This window comes from Osmerus eperlanus, chromosome 1 (assembly GCF_963692335.1).
Source record: "Osmerus eperlanus chromosome 1, fOsmEpe2.1, whole genome shotgun sequence".
Lineage (NCBI taxonomy): Eukaryota > Metazoa > Chordata > Actinopteri > Osmeriformes > Osmeridae > Osmerus > Osmerus eperlanus.
Window position 1 is genome coordinate 9,390,039 of NC_085018.1, and position 15,359 is coordinate 9,405,397.

Sequence of the window (15,359 nt, forward strand, 5' to 3'; positions counted from 1 at the left end):
CTCAGACGGAGAGCAGCAGCGCCAGATGTGAGGTCACTCCAGTCGCTGCTTGAGAACCTTGGGTTAAGGATTTAAGCGCTCTCGCCTCGAAACCCCCGACAACAGCGGCCACAGGTTCTTTATTTCCCCCGAGAGTTTCCACAAAACGCCACTCCTCACATGAAATCAAAGGTACCCAAGCTAGCTTTGACACTTTTTAAACCTTTATCTCCCTTATCATTTGATATCTCTCAAATATATATATCTTGTAAATGGTCATTGTTAACCAGTTCGCCATTCATACATGGCCAGCCTTGATGTGAGGATTCATAACCACCTTCAATGTAATAACCAGATATTTCACAAATATGGCTCATTCATGTCATTTTCAGTTGGTTCTCAACCAACATGCATGCTTTGCACACATGACATGGACTATTGTACTACTATTAAAATACATAAAATAAAAGGTTTTTAAAAAGAATGAATCTATGGTTCTGACATGCATTAACTGAACATGCCGCAATGTGAATTTATAAAATTGGTTCAATCACATGCATACTTAGTGTGTCACTCATGATTGACTGATTCACAGAAAATAGGTCAAGAGCCATCAAAATCATCCGTCATGAATATCTGGTCCTGAGAGCAAACATAAGTAGTCAGCGCTAATCTGAACATTACAGCAGCAATTCCATCATTCTGATTGGCCCACTGTGTCGATAATCTTCATTATCGATGTAATACATTATCTGCCTTTTCATATCAGTGCAAGGGCTCTTCCTATAAATTAAGCGAACGAGATTGGATCCTTAGGCCCCAAGTCATACCTCATACACCAACTAGAGAGGGTACAATTTCTGGGGAAATTGTAGGGTGTGCTTGCTTGCGTCGGTTGCACAGGGATCCGTTTTTGAATGACATTTTTACAACTGATATTTCTGTATATTTTATATAAAAATGCATACTTATTATTTATAAAGATGACATAGATTTAAAAGCATTTTTTTTTTGCTGCTCATTTACAACTGAAAATACGAGTGAAGTGTAGAATGAAATAGATGTCTTCTCATTTCCCCTGCAAGAGGCAGCCTCATCGTTGAATCAAAACTAATAAATTTGGCAGACCGGTGTAAAAATTGACCTAATCTCTATGATTTAAACGTCATTTTAAGTTTTTCCCTTCTCATGATATTTTCAGGCATTTAGCCTACTCATTGCATTCATTCATTAATAAAGAACCCCCTTTGAAGATTATTCTACGACGTTACCCGGCAGTAGAAGATGGAATCGCGATTCAAACAGTACCATCTGCTAACTGAAAATATGCCCCCAAAACGTAAATAAGCTTGACATTTATTTAGTGGAAAATCGCTCATTTATAAAAAGCTCACTGGTAGCGATCATTGTCAGTAACAACGCAAAATGCGATATAGCCCTGTGTGGAGAAGTTGCCCCGGTAAATTGTACTACTACGGTACAGTACTAGACTACTGCTGTGTTCGTCTTGGTAGCGATTGCGTTGGTTGAATTGGATTTAACGTTCCGTTGTACGGTTTAAGCTGAAATTAATTATTTTCATGAACAGATTGACAACGTTTAGGCTGTGGCAATGAAGTTCAGGTTAGTAGTTAGATAGACTTTTGATTTAAGTAAGGGGAGTGCCGAACATGTTCTGTCGCCGTTTGACTTCCTACAGTTGTGTAAGCTAGATGTTTTTGTAGTGTGTCTCACGTAAGCTACAGCGTTGCAGTGAGCTGCACTGGTTTGAAACCACAGTTAATGTTTTTTTCACCAACAGATCGTTTACTAATTTCAGAATAAATCCTACAACGAAAATGTATATGTGAGGAATGTTTATTTTAACGATTGAAAACAGATAACGCTACATCATAGACCACTGTAGTATGTGTTGCCCGGGCAACACAGGCTAATGTCATGATGCTAATACTTCAGTGAAATAGTAGACTACTGTTTCCGAAAGTAGATGTACTTCCTTAATAATATCAGCTTATATTGTACATTACACATCACAATTGTGTATCATATCACAAAGTAAAATTAGTAAATAGTTATCACCTGGCCTCTTTGCTTGTGGCGTTTCTGCAGCTGCCTTGCAGTAAAGCTATAGTTAGCCTAGCTATCTCCCAGAAGTTAACGAGCTGCTAAACTAATATTCTGCTAGAGGTAGTCACGCGAGTTTTCGTGACGTTAGTGACGTAAGTAGCGTCATTGACTGTGGTTAGCAAGTTAGCCACCGTTAGCTTCACTTTTCGACACAAAAACGTAATTTCTACTTAAACCGTGCAACGGAACGTAAATCCCAATACAAGCAACTCAATCGCTACCAAGACGAAACTTTTGACACCTACGTTGTCTATGTAGGCCAAATATTGACTGAGTTTTAGGGGGGCAAAAAGAAATAAAAATAATAATAATAATATATATGTGAGAAAACAAAGGTTGTGCTCTCGCCGAAGGCTTGAGCACACCCAATAATAATATATATGTGAGAGAACAAAGGTTGTGCTCTCGCCGAAGGCTTGAGCACACCCAAATATACATGTGAGAGAACAAAGGTTGTGCTCTCGCCGAAGGCTTGAGCACACCCAATAATAATAATAATAATATATATGTGAGAGAACAAAGGTTGTGCTCTCGCCGAAGGCTTGAGCACACCCAATAAATATGAACAGGGCTATGCTGTGTATGGAGCCACCTACAACTCCCTTTGGTCGACTGATCTCTGCAAAGGCCTTTTTACTCACAGAGTTGGAGCTCTAAGTTAAGAACTTGATTGAGATTAACTAAGGAGTGAGCTTTTCACAGGAAGAGAAAAGAGGGGAGTGTACGGCTCGTTAACTTGGCTCTTTAGTTTTGGATTAGAACTTATAGTCTGCGTGATTTAGATATTAGTGAGCTAGGAGGGCTCAAGAAAAATTATTCCACTTATCGTATCAGTGATAAATTAGTGGTCTGTTTATCATGAATTAGGGCGGACTTCGCAGTTCGACCGACTTTCCAGACCCTGCTGCGAGCTAATCAATGGGTTTCAGGCCAGAAATTTATGTAATATTCCCTCTGTTTCATACACACTTTTGTTAGAATATGTTATAGATAAATCTTTGGTATGAGCCACTGATGTTTAATGTGGTCTAAATTACAATCATTGACAGTAATTGAGTTTCACAACATTAAAGTGCAAATGAAGATGAAATGATACCAAGCCAAAACGTCGTCAGATTCGAGCCAAATTCACTTAATATGTCAGTCATAATTTGAACGGTCTATGAATTTTGCATTCCTGATTTGAAAGCAAAAGGACACAAATCTGACATGGTTAGAATGACCACAACCTAACTCCCAGACAGAAAACAGTACTCGGAACATTGTTATCACTTTTACAGGCCGTTTTCTGGAGCGGGATACATCCACAGCTTGCCATGTGAAGCCGGGCGCCGAGGGGCATGAGCCATGAAATTCAGTCAGAAAGACAGCCACCCAAAAAGGGGGGTGTGGAGGTCTCTGGGTTGGTACTTGAGACACACTGGCACAGGACCAGAACAACTGGCGCCGCTCCTCCGCAGATGGGCACACAGGTGGGCACACAGGTGGGGGGAGGGAGGGTGGGTAGGCTCTGCCAGGTTTGTGTCCTCCGAGCTGCTTGGTGTGTGTATGAATGTGTGTGTTCCAGTTTTTACTGGGTTTTTTTTGTTTGTTTTTTGTTTGGGGGGGGGGGGGGGTCTGCTCGGCTGGTCACATCTGGACCTCGGTCCACGGTGTCTGGCTGAAGCCAGACTCCAGCCGTGATTCTACACTGCACTCCAGTGGTACCCTAGAGCAGCACATGCAAAGTCACCAAAACATGTTAACACGGCTATAATGTAAGATAATATTGACTATTTGGCCTGTGGATGATTATGAAAAGCATGTCATTGTTGTACAGTATGGCTTGTTAAGAAATCTGCCATTGTTACATTCATAATTACCCTTGAATCATGTAGTGGGCTATGGAACGATCTGTAAACACAGAAACACTGAGCTTTAGCAACTACTTAGCAACAGCCCTAAAGCTGAAAGCCACAATATTACATTGCTCAGAATTCTATTGCCTTCATTTTAAATCTGGATACAAGACATGAAGACCCTGTTTAAGGTACATTTCCCCTTTCTCCCTTATTTAGAAATAATATTGCCTGTCTATCATCCATACAATTAAAAAGATGAACTGGGCAAAACAATATCATTGTACAAAGCAAACTTAGAAACGGCATTGATTCCTTGGAACGCACAGACAGCTAATCGATGCATGCGTGTCTCCCCCAGCGAGTCCAGATCAATGTTAGAGAGAGACAGAAGTCATTGACAGCCAGAGTGGAGCAGCTCTCCGGCATGATTGTGTGCAGTGCTGGCTGCAAAGAATTCATCCCGGTCATCAGTTGGAGAAGGATCCCCCCCGCCATCATGAATGGTGAACGCTCTTTGGCCTCACCAACAATACCTTTTCTCTGTTCTCTAATTTATCAAGAGGATTATCACTTTCATTTGCTCAGTGTTGTGGCCACCCTAGCCATCTAGCTTGATCACATGCTCCCTTGCCCCTGTGCCCCGGGCTAGCAAATGATTTATTGATCGGGGCAGCCTCCATGTAACCTGTTGTATTGCCTCATCACTTTGCCATCATCACCCAATGATGAGCCGAGCACCCAAAAGGCCAGAAGTTCTCTCCCTAAGGCGGGTTTCATTCAACAGTGTGTCCCTAGATAAATTTGCTTTCTCAAATTGCTAATTCGGACAAGGTTGCAGGGAGGTGAGTAGACTGGTGATTGTGGTCAGAGAGCATCTGGTCGACCTGCAGTTCAGAGTCATCTCATGAACCCTCCATGTCAGTTCAGCAAGTAAGTAAAGCTTTGTAAAACTTTCCGTCACACACTCGAATATATAGGGAAGGGCTGCTGTTGTTTACAATCATCTCTTTTGAGAGGTAGGTAATGAAAACATTTACCGTGAATCCTTTTCTCACCATGAACTCCTTGACAATAACAGCAATGCAAAGAGACGTCCACAACACAAATGGTTGGAAATAGCATGCAGATTTATTGTTATTTCTTTGCAATGGTTAACGCTTTACTTTGAGGGTACAGAAGGCTTGGACAGCGAATAACAGTGGATGCATGATGTTCATCAGACAATCAACCATTTACCACTACATTATATCCCCACTAACCCTTACACCTTGAATAGTTGCTTCATATCAGAAGAGTCAATAGTTTTGTATCCATAGATACAAGACATGCCAAGTAAAGTGGCCCAAAAGTCAATTTCTTACCAAAGATTTAGTAAAGGCTATTAAAAACATTCTGCCGATGCTTTACAAATCTAGTGGTGTCCAAATTTACATGGCAAACAAGGAGCATATTTTTACTAATGAAAATAATGCTGAAAGGACAAATATAGGAACATTGCAGTAGGGTCTTATTCAATTCAATTCGATCACATTTTTAAGTAGCTTCACCAATAAACCAGTAACCATAGTTACTGTTTCATTTTTCGAGACAACACTTCCTCCATTGCTCAATGAGACATACATGAAAACCGCTATTCTGACAAAAAACTAAAATATCTATACACACTTTTAGCATATCAACATGAGCTTTGTTGGGTTATACAATGAAGACATTAACACTCAACACCAATTTAAGCTGAGCTATTGTATAACAACTATTGTAAAACATTTGGCCAAAGATACATACATACATACTTTCCCTGATATTTGTGTTTTAGGCTTTTGACAAAATAATACAAGCATTGTCTTCCAACTCCTTTCATTCAAAGAGGTGTCACTATCAACACAATCTCATGAAGAAGCATGATCTCCTCATCCAACTGAATGCATACAAGGTTATTACATTTCACAACAACCTTTAGCTTGCATTTACAGTATATGGTGGTATGGCGGCACCCTTTTCCAAGTAAATCAACATTCTAGATCCCTAAGTAAAATGTTCAAGTCTATAGTTAGTCTTTTTTGATCTTCCAAAACATAAAGTAATATATTTTCCTCGTATTGGCTTCATCAGTAGAATAAACACATTCCCCTGCATACTGGTTATGTTTTTGCACTCATTACAGTTTATGGCTGTGTTTATCAAATAACATTGTGTGGCTTCTCACCAGTAGGAAAAGTCCATTCATGTGGAAAAACAAAAGCTTAAGCCTTTGTCAGCATACTGTTGTTTTTGTTTTGAATGTATCAAAAGATCACGAGGTCAGCAAACTCCTCCATCAGGATGGAATCACATATCTACTCTTCAGCCCATATCTGCTATGAATAAGCCATGTCAAGAAGAATTACTTCAGACGAGACCATCAAGTACCATGCCTTAGTGAATCCCAAACTCAGGTTACAAAAGCTAAGCCTGTGGAGGTACACATTGAGGCGTACATTAAAATATAATATAAAATAGGTTGCGAAAGCCATCGCTGAGCATGAATGCTAAAGCTAATAGACTCAAGGCAAATGCAAATTAGCAAAGCAAAAAGACAAAACAATCAAAATGTTCAAAATTCACAGTATTCATCATCCCTTTTAGCTTTCCATATAGGCAACAATCAATAATGTTAAAACCTGTATCACGTTATATTGTACACTTCTGTTATTATAAAAGCTTTATTAACCGAATATGATAATTTGAGTATCTGTCTTTCTAACAAATGCTGGTACCACCAATACGTCTTCTGAATTGGACATATTGGAGGACAATTACTACTTGTGATGAGGGGATATATTATTAGGTATGGTGTTCAAATAAAATGTGTTTCCCATTTAGCTTATTGCCTACTACAACACCATATAACAAGGCTGACATTTATGGCACATGCATGGAAAACATTATCACCTCACAATCAAATGATTTTGTCCTTCAGCAAATCTAACATGCTTTTTATTGTTAATATTGATTTTGAGTCACCCATATTGTTGTTGTGTTGTGGGATAAATCAAGGATTTCCTGTGCTTATGTTAATCACAATTAAAAGATCACCTGTTGCCTTATTATCTGTGATATTTTTACTACTGTAATAAATAATGTATTAAGGACAGTCCTGTTTAGAACAGTTGCTAGCAGTAGTCAGGCCTAAAACACATTCTGTAGGCTGAGCAGCAGCCTTCTAGGCACTGGGTGGAAACGAGTACTGGAGTCAGGAATCCTGATATGGTAACACGTGTTGGCCCTGTTATTTTTGTTTTCTCTATTCTCTATAAAATCCTTCCTCTGACCTTCATTCCTCAGAGAGAGACTTTGCTATTACCACAGTTCTTGCCGAGGTGTGCGTTAACCCTCTCCAATAAGCTGGTTGTCTAATACGTTTTAGAGGAGACCGACAACCGTTTCCTCTACGACGTACACCTCATTAAACCCAGACAAAGTAAGCAATTTCGTCAAGATCCACGGGATAGTCTGTAAGGTGCAGAGGCTCTTTAATATCAAAGCGCTCTCCCTTGTAGCTACGCCAACGCCCAGCAGGGAGGTAGATGTCCCGCTCCTGCTTCCCAGGCTCAAGGACTGGAGCTACCATGAGGTCATCCCCTATCAGGAACTGAGAATCTATCTTGTAAGCGTTCTCATCCCCAGTGGCGATCCACCACAGGGGGCGTATGATGGGGTCCCCCGTGTCCAGCACCTCTCCAGCCAATTCCAAAACACGCGGGGCCACGAGGCTCTCATGGAGAGCCGTGTACTTCCGGGCAATCTCCACCACCTCCCTATCATACTCCCAGGGAGGGATCGAGAACTGCATGGAGGGCATGAATGCGGCCAGCTCCAGCCAGCGAATGTAGAGTTCACGGTCTGGTAAACGTTGCCCTCCCTCTGTGCGGTTTAGGTAAGCATTCCCGCCAATCATGTCCGGTAGGATGAACTGGTAACCAAGAATGCTAATGGTGAGGACTGTAGGAATAAGGGATTTGAGACCTAGCTCATAGCCCCAAACGGAGTCCCTGTCGATGGGCCTGAAGAAGCAAGAGATGTTCTGGGATTGATAGCCGATGCGGAGTTCAGCACGCTCGTTGTAGGGAATTGCCATTTCTGTGTATCGTCGCGTGAAGGTGCTTGGGTCACGAAGGGGAATCCTCGTACTGAACTTCCACGGCAAGTAGTTTGTCTCGCCAGCATCCAGTTTAAAGGATGACACCCCATATTTGGAGCGGAGGGACCGCAAGTGGGATGCAAACCAATCACGGGCGTCCGGATTGGTGAAATCCAGGATGCCACCAATACCATTCCACCATCGAACCAAAGCTGGCAATAGGCCGGTAGGCTCTCGGACAAAAAGTCCTTTTTCCACACAGGTGTGGAAGTTCTCGGATTCATAGTTGACGAAGGGGTGCGTCCATAGGGAGACTAGAAAACCATCCGCTTTCAGCTTCTGAAACATTGCTGAGGCGTTCGGGAACTTGGTCGTGTCAAACTCATATTCACCGTAGCGGTTGGTGTATCTGTCATCCAACTCCAGGTGGCTACAATTAAAGCCATGCTTGTTGATGTTGGCAGCGTAGATCAACAGTTTCTCTTGGTCAATGTCTTTCTTATGGAGTGCCCATGTAGACCAGATTGGATGGCGAAACATGGCTTTGGAGGGTACCTTGTTAGGCTTGGTGAAGTACCTGCGCACCATGTACTTGTGGATGGAAGTAACATCTGATCCTACACATACTCTATAGCTGAGTTCGGCAAACTGCGTCTCCCCCGGCCCTGGGATTGGCTTGTATGGGCTGTCATGGTACCGGGCCTGGAAGTACATGGTCTTCTCCGTTTCATTCCAGCCGAGGTGAAAGGGCACAGAGTCGTTGATCTTGATGGCTGTGGCGTTGGAAGACAGCCAGTAGCGCTCCAAGATCCCACCAAAGTCATTTCGATTGGAGTAGATGTCGCTGGTGACGAAAGGCTTTGGAGCCTGTTGCCCTTCAATAGAGATAGGCCAATGCTGTTTGGCTGTTTCGGCACCACCATACCAATGGGAATCGTTGTAAGTCATTGCATGCTCCACAGGTCGATCAGGAACCAGTTCTTCCCAACGCACACGGTAGCATTGGACTGTGTCTTTAGGACGTACCGTTTGGATGAAGAAAATTAGTTTACCATCAATCGTGCGCCCACATCTTAGAATCTCCCCTTCTTTGGTACATGAGTCCAGATCCAGTGTCCCAGACCTACAATTCAACATTAAAAAAATAATTGTTACTTTGAATTCTAGATACATTTGAATTGTACATTTACCACTAAGTGTACCTTTAAGGTAGCATCAAAAGCTGTAATTACGTCAGAAACAAGTCCTGAACCTTGTGTTGTATAATGTTAAATTGCATTATGGTCATTCATAAAACACCAACTAAAAGGATCTGGCTGAATGTGAGTTGAATTATGATTACCGTATTTTTCAGAAAACAAGCCGCATTATCTATAACCCGCACCCCACCAGAATGGGAGCTTTGTATTTGTAAATTGTATTTTAACCCGCACTGAAATATATGCCGCACTTGATACGGGAACAATGATACCAAGCAATGCACGAGTAGGCTATAGGCGATCTTACAGCATGCCGTAACACACTTCGGTTGTGGATAGTATGTCCATGCGTGGCAAAATCAATTGTTATGTCTACAAAATTATTTTAGATATAGTATAAGTTTAGCTAGCTTGCAAATCCTGAGAATAGCCTACAGAAGTTGAACTAGCCAATGTTGTTAGCGATGCTAGGTAACGTTGGTTTGCTTGCTGTATAAAGCATTTCACTGGGTCTTGCAGCTGTTTGATTTACTGAAATTATAATTAAATGTTATGTTCTACTAGCCATTTGCCTACTTTAGCAAGTCACTGTATTTCCAAGCCCTGATAGTGTAATTGAGACGACACAGTAAATAATTCCTCTTTCAATAAGCCCCTGTTCCAGTGTCGAGCATTAAATTAGCTGCACGGTCTGTAGAGATCTTGGGACAAAGCCACTTTTTTGTTCTAAAACCGGGCTATACGCCGCTTCGAAATATAAGCCGTACAACCACAAGAAAACTGTAAAATCGGGGTACAAGCCGCGGTTTTATTTCCAAAAAATACGGTACATAAATGGACCCAGAACGTTTATGAACTCATTAAGCTCAATTCCAGAAAGAAGCCTACAGTACATACTTGAAGGCCATTTTGAAGACGATAGATCCTGCCTGGTTGCGGATGATGTAGCCATCCTTGTTAAGATCCAGCAACTCAGTCTTCAACAGCTCAGCCTTGCGCAGCGAGGCAATGTAGTAACACCATGAGGTCACAGCTGCAATCACCAGCACCACACCCAGCACCCCAGCTCCCACTAGTGGACGAGTTTCCCGGCTCAGTTTCTGCTTAATGGGGGTAACATTGGTAATAGTGCCCCCTGCACCTCCTGGTACCACTTGGTACATGACAGCTTTTGTTGAGTCGACCAATAAAGTAAGCTTTCAACAATCCTTTAAATGATGTAAATCCTTGGGGTACAGCCAGGAGAGACCCACTTTTGCAGCTCCCAGAGATCACCCACAAAGCTCTGTGATACACAGCTCTTTTGTCAGTATGCTGGCACTTCTCTGAGGCATGACCTTGAAGATGGTTCGAAAGGAATTCTTCTTTGCTTTTCAACTTCTTTCATGCGATGTTGCCCTCTAGCAGAATTGTTTCATCTCTTTACCTGTTGGAGAAGAAATAACATAACAGGATCTTAGATTTAAGGCTGCACAGCAAAGTCAGTTCAACAACAGTGACAGTCCCACACATCCTACAAGTCTGTCATTGCTTAGACACCACAATAAATAAACCAAAGGATACTTGTAAAATAACATCTCAAAACAGAGATATTCAGCATAAAATAGCTCCACTAAATGGCACTATATGGCCGAAAGGTTGGATAGTGCTATAGTTCTAAATAGTAGCCTACCTAGGCTTTTGAAAATTGCATGTTTGAACATTTACATACACAAATTCAGCAGTGAACCAGACTGAGATCTCTTACTATCTTGGTGAGACAACAGGCGAGACATAACTGCCATAACAATCCATGAGACAGAGATGACTCACTTATCATAGTTTGGGCTAACTCAACACTTGAAAGTGGGTGGATACCTAGTTGATGAAAGACTAAAAAAATAAAATAAATCTGTAATGTTTTTTGGATAAATGTAGGCTATCCTTGGTTCTTGACGTAATGGAATAAAGCCCAGTGTGCTTTTAAGAGGTTGATATGGCAACAATCCTATTTTAAACATTGGCTTGTCTCAGACTAATTTGTATGCAGTGCACACAAATAGTTTGTAGTTGAGCTGTAGTGAGTATTCAGGCCTCATCTGGACCCTTTGTTGTGATGTTCTGCCAACAGTGAGGAGATTGAACACATACAAAACACCCTGTTCCTCCGAGTCAAACTAATGGCCACTGTGGCACCCTTGTGTACTTCACTGCAACTTCAGAGAGTTTTGTAACCCAAGCAACAAGCCCACTCAGTTACAGGGGGTAGGTGGAATAATCAAGCCTGGACTAGGCAGAACAAGGCCATTTGCCGACTCATCTCTTAAAAAGGTGTACACAAACACACACATACTTATCTTACGCTGCTGACAAACAGTACATGCTGATACAAAGAAACAAACATGGGTTATGGGAATTTGCATGGCTGTTTTTAGCTATTGAGGCACAGCAAGATTAATTTGATTGAATCTGCATTGGACCAAGGTTCTGCTGCCGCTCTCACACACAAACATTTCTTGTGCTGGTGTGCTGCTTTTAACTGCTTATTTGGGCCTTCATCCTTACATTGTCCGTCAGGGCTGGGATAATAACGCATGCTTGTAGTTAATTAGCAACCTTATTGTCTATTCTGTGTTTAACCAGGCTTGCTTTAATTTACCTCCCCCCGCCCCCTTCCACACACACAAAAGAGAGCTAGTCAACTTCAGATATTGAGAAATAAAGATTGAAAAAAAAGTCAGGTCAGGGCATGAATGGCCCTTTGGCGCATCCGTTGATTTGTTATCAGCTTGGTTGCATAAACTTTGATCTGCAGACAGTAACTTGAGTGACACTCACCTTAGCGTCGAAACTGTAAACTAAACTGGTTTAATAACAGTGCCGAGTATTTGAGTCAGTCAGAGAACACTAGGGTAAAACCCTTCTGTACACTCAACGAGTTCAGACATAAAGAAAGAATAGATAGCCTACCTCTGTAGTTGCTTCCCCCTCATGCACGAGATCAAGCTTATGTAAACGTATACCACTGGCTATCGCTAACGTTTAAAACACAAAACCCGCATTTCAAACGACCAATCAAGGATACTGTGTACAGTATCAATAAGGAAATCGTTTAATAAACACATTTTTTACTTGCATAAATATTTTCAAGTCAACATGAACTCGAGTGTGGTAAACAACATTTGCCTAAACTGGTTCGCATTCATGTGGGACTCAACTCTGTTGAGTCATGTTATGCTCAACTCGGTGGTTGTTTAGTCTGACATTTGCGTGGAAAAAAACAAATATTAAAACGTTACTTAAACAGAATTGATTTCTTCATAAGCTTTACTTACCGATCGAGCAGCCAAACTTCAATCTTCTATCCGCATACACAAACTTTGCTGGCTCGTGACTGCGCTGGGCGCAGAACGCGCATGAAGAGGTATCTTGTTGCATAGCGTATGCAGGCAAGATTCCTTGAAGAGATGTATGGGAAATGTAGTTTATGTTCCGGTTCACTTTTACCGTACTACACACCTCAAAATAAGTCTACCCAATGCAATATTTAAGAATGGTATATTTATAAGTCGAAAAATAAATTAGGAACGTTTTGTTGATTCACATTTTAAATGTAAAACTTCAGGATTCTTCTAAAGGTTTCGACTTTTCTTAGAAATTCTATTCTACACAATACTTTTTTAGAATGTAGCCTATGCTTCCACCAAAATATTATTATTGTTTCACAACAGTATTTCACAACAAAACTCACATTTCAAATAATCAGATAAATTCCTTTATTTAAGAGGACACACTTTGTGATCGGTTGTTTTAGCGCTTAGACTCAGAAACAAATTCCGGGTGAATGATGTACGATCCAGCCTGGTACGGTTTCACTACATGAAAACAGCTGTATCCAGCACTGGGAAACGTGAACATGAACAGTGGTCATACGAATGTAGCCTATAGGCCTACATGGATATTTTGCATAAGTGGCATGGGAATCAAACACACAAATTGTTTTACCAAACAGTTTTTGCAAAACAATAAATATATTTGTTCGCGTTCTCATGAACAAAACATTCTCAATGTTGTCAAATATCCATTCATGCCAAAATGTAGATTTACAAAAAGATGTTCACACTACCATTAGGTCAAACATCAGAATCTCTCACCTGGATCCTGATGATAAACGGGAGGTAAGGTCACCAGGATATTGCTGTGTGTCTGACCGGATTGGCCTGTGCTGTGAGGATCTGAAGGACTCCCCCTGACTGTAAACAACATGGACTACAGCCTTCATATCTGTTCAGATAAATGACCGACTCAAAGCTTTTGTGTAACATGAATGCGTTAAAACAGTTCAATGTGCAGAAATTGTTTCCGAAAATACTTTTGAAACAATTGAAAGACCATTGAAAGACCCATTTTTTTAAAACTCACAAGATCCATATGGGTTCACTTCTTCGGGTCCAGTCAAATCAGTGAATTCATACAGACAATAAGTAGAAGGGAAACGTTTCAAAAGCATGAAAACAGTGCAATGCTCTACCTCTGTGTATTTCTCAAGGGAGGTTGCATTCGGCTGTCTCTCCCTGAAGGTTCAGTCATCTGTACTTTGTGCATCCATCCAGCTGAGGGCAGCACATGTAGTCTGGATGGCTCCCTCGTTCTTTTGTCTGCATGTGCTGCACTGAGAGAGTGTACTCTTTTGCCATCTGGTGGAGAACCTGCACAAGACAGGGTTGTCACACAAAGAATGCATTCAAACTCAAGACTATACTAAATGGGATAAAATACATCCAGACATGGCTGTAGGTCAATGTAAGTTAAAGAAGAAAAACTCTACTAGATTTCTACTGTATCATCTAAGAAGTTTGGGGAAAGAGTGCATGGGTTGGGGTTAAAGATTTGACAAAACTGAACGTTCTGTAAAGAAAAAAGAACAGCAGCGATATATTACATAAATAAAGGTAAAACAAATGAAGGTTCCACATTTAATAGAAATATACTTTATTGTGTTCTTGAGTTTGCAGCAGCACCTTGGTGGTGGAAGGAGAGGTGTCGGATGGGAGGGAAAAGGGGGCGTCCGACGTTCACAGGAACTGCGTTCGCCTGAAACACTGAGCGAGATGACCTGTGGCCCGTCTGCAGTTTCCTGGGTAAGAGGAAGTCCTGAGTAAATAAGAAAGGAGAGAGGAAATTAGACACCTGTTCTCTTTCTCCCAGGGTGGTGAAGATGGATGGAAGGAGGCCGAGGTGATGCATTGAGGCTATTGTGTCCCACTCCGGGACACATATGCAGAGAGCGAGGTAGTTGATGTCAATTTGAGCCTTTCCTTCCTTGAGGGAAGGGACAAGATGGGCTGGGAAACCAGTTCAAGTTTACAAGCATTCAATTGAGGCATGATACTCTCATCGTTGAATTTCACATGAAAGGATATCCTTCATGGTTTTAGCTGCCTTTTAGCTTTTTCTTGTTGCCTGTAGAGATGACGAAGGTAAAAAAAAGGAACTTTCACTGGTACTGGAGTAGACTTACAGTTTCCGTGATGTTTGAAAGAAACATCCTAACCATGCTTTCAACCCATGTACAGCCAAAGCTCAGGAACTGAGCGGACAGAGAATGGTGGTGGTGGTGGGTTATAGCTTCCATGTTTACTTGTTAAATCCCATCAGCGGTGAGGGAGAGGAAAGAAAAGCTAAATAATGAATGAAACGGCTTTCAACCTGTGGAGATGTATGCAAACGATGAAACTCCAATTAGCATAAGAGTACCTGGCCTTTTCCTGAAGTAATGAAGGGAATGAAGAAGGAGGTAATGGGGTGTGTTTTGTTCTTGTTCTTTAAAGGGCCTGGGCTGCAAAATTGGATTGGAAAAAATGTTCTGCTGTAAATAATTGAGTTTTGTTTGTTGTTGTTTTATTGACTGACTGATTATGTTAAGTGCTTTTCTAACGCCTATTGGATCAAAATAGTAGAATTAGTCACATCTTCATAATGTAGTGACAGTATGTAAAAATGATTGGGAAGTATTTTTGAAAGCACTACATGTACTGTGCAGTGACAGCCATAAGTCAGAACAACAAATGTACTTAGAGAACACAGTGAACTCACATTTCTTTTTGCATCTGG

At 41.3% G+C, this 15,359-nt stretch overlaps 1 protein-coding gene across 1 annotated transcript; it reads right to left on the reverse strand.

Annotated features, from left to right (window-relative positions):
- Positions 1–5,053: 5,053 nt before the first annotated feature.
- Positions 5,054–12,707, reverse strand: myorg (myogenesis regulating glycosidase (putative)). The gene is made up of 3 exons (XM_062458001.1): positions 12,581–12,707; positions 10,164–10,692; positions 5,054–9,190 (listed from the first exon to the last, which is right to left on the reverse strand). Exons 2-3 carry the CDS (start codon positions 10,427–10,429, stop codon positions 7,393–7,395), a joined length of 2,064 nt encoding a protein of 687 aa, XP_062313985.1. The 5' UTR covers positions 10,430–10,692; positions 12,581–12,707; the 3' UTR covers positions 5,054–7,392.
- Positions 12,708–15,359: the final 2,652 nt, after the last annotated feature.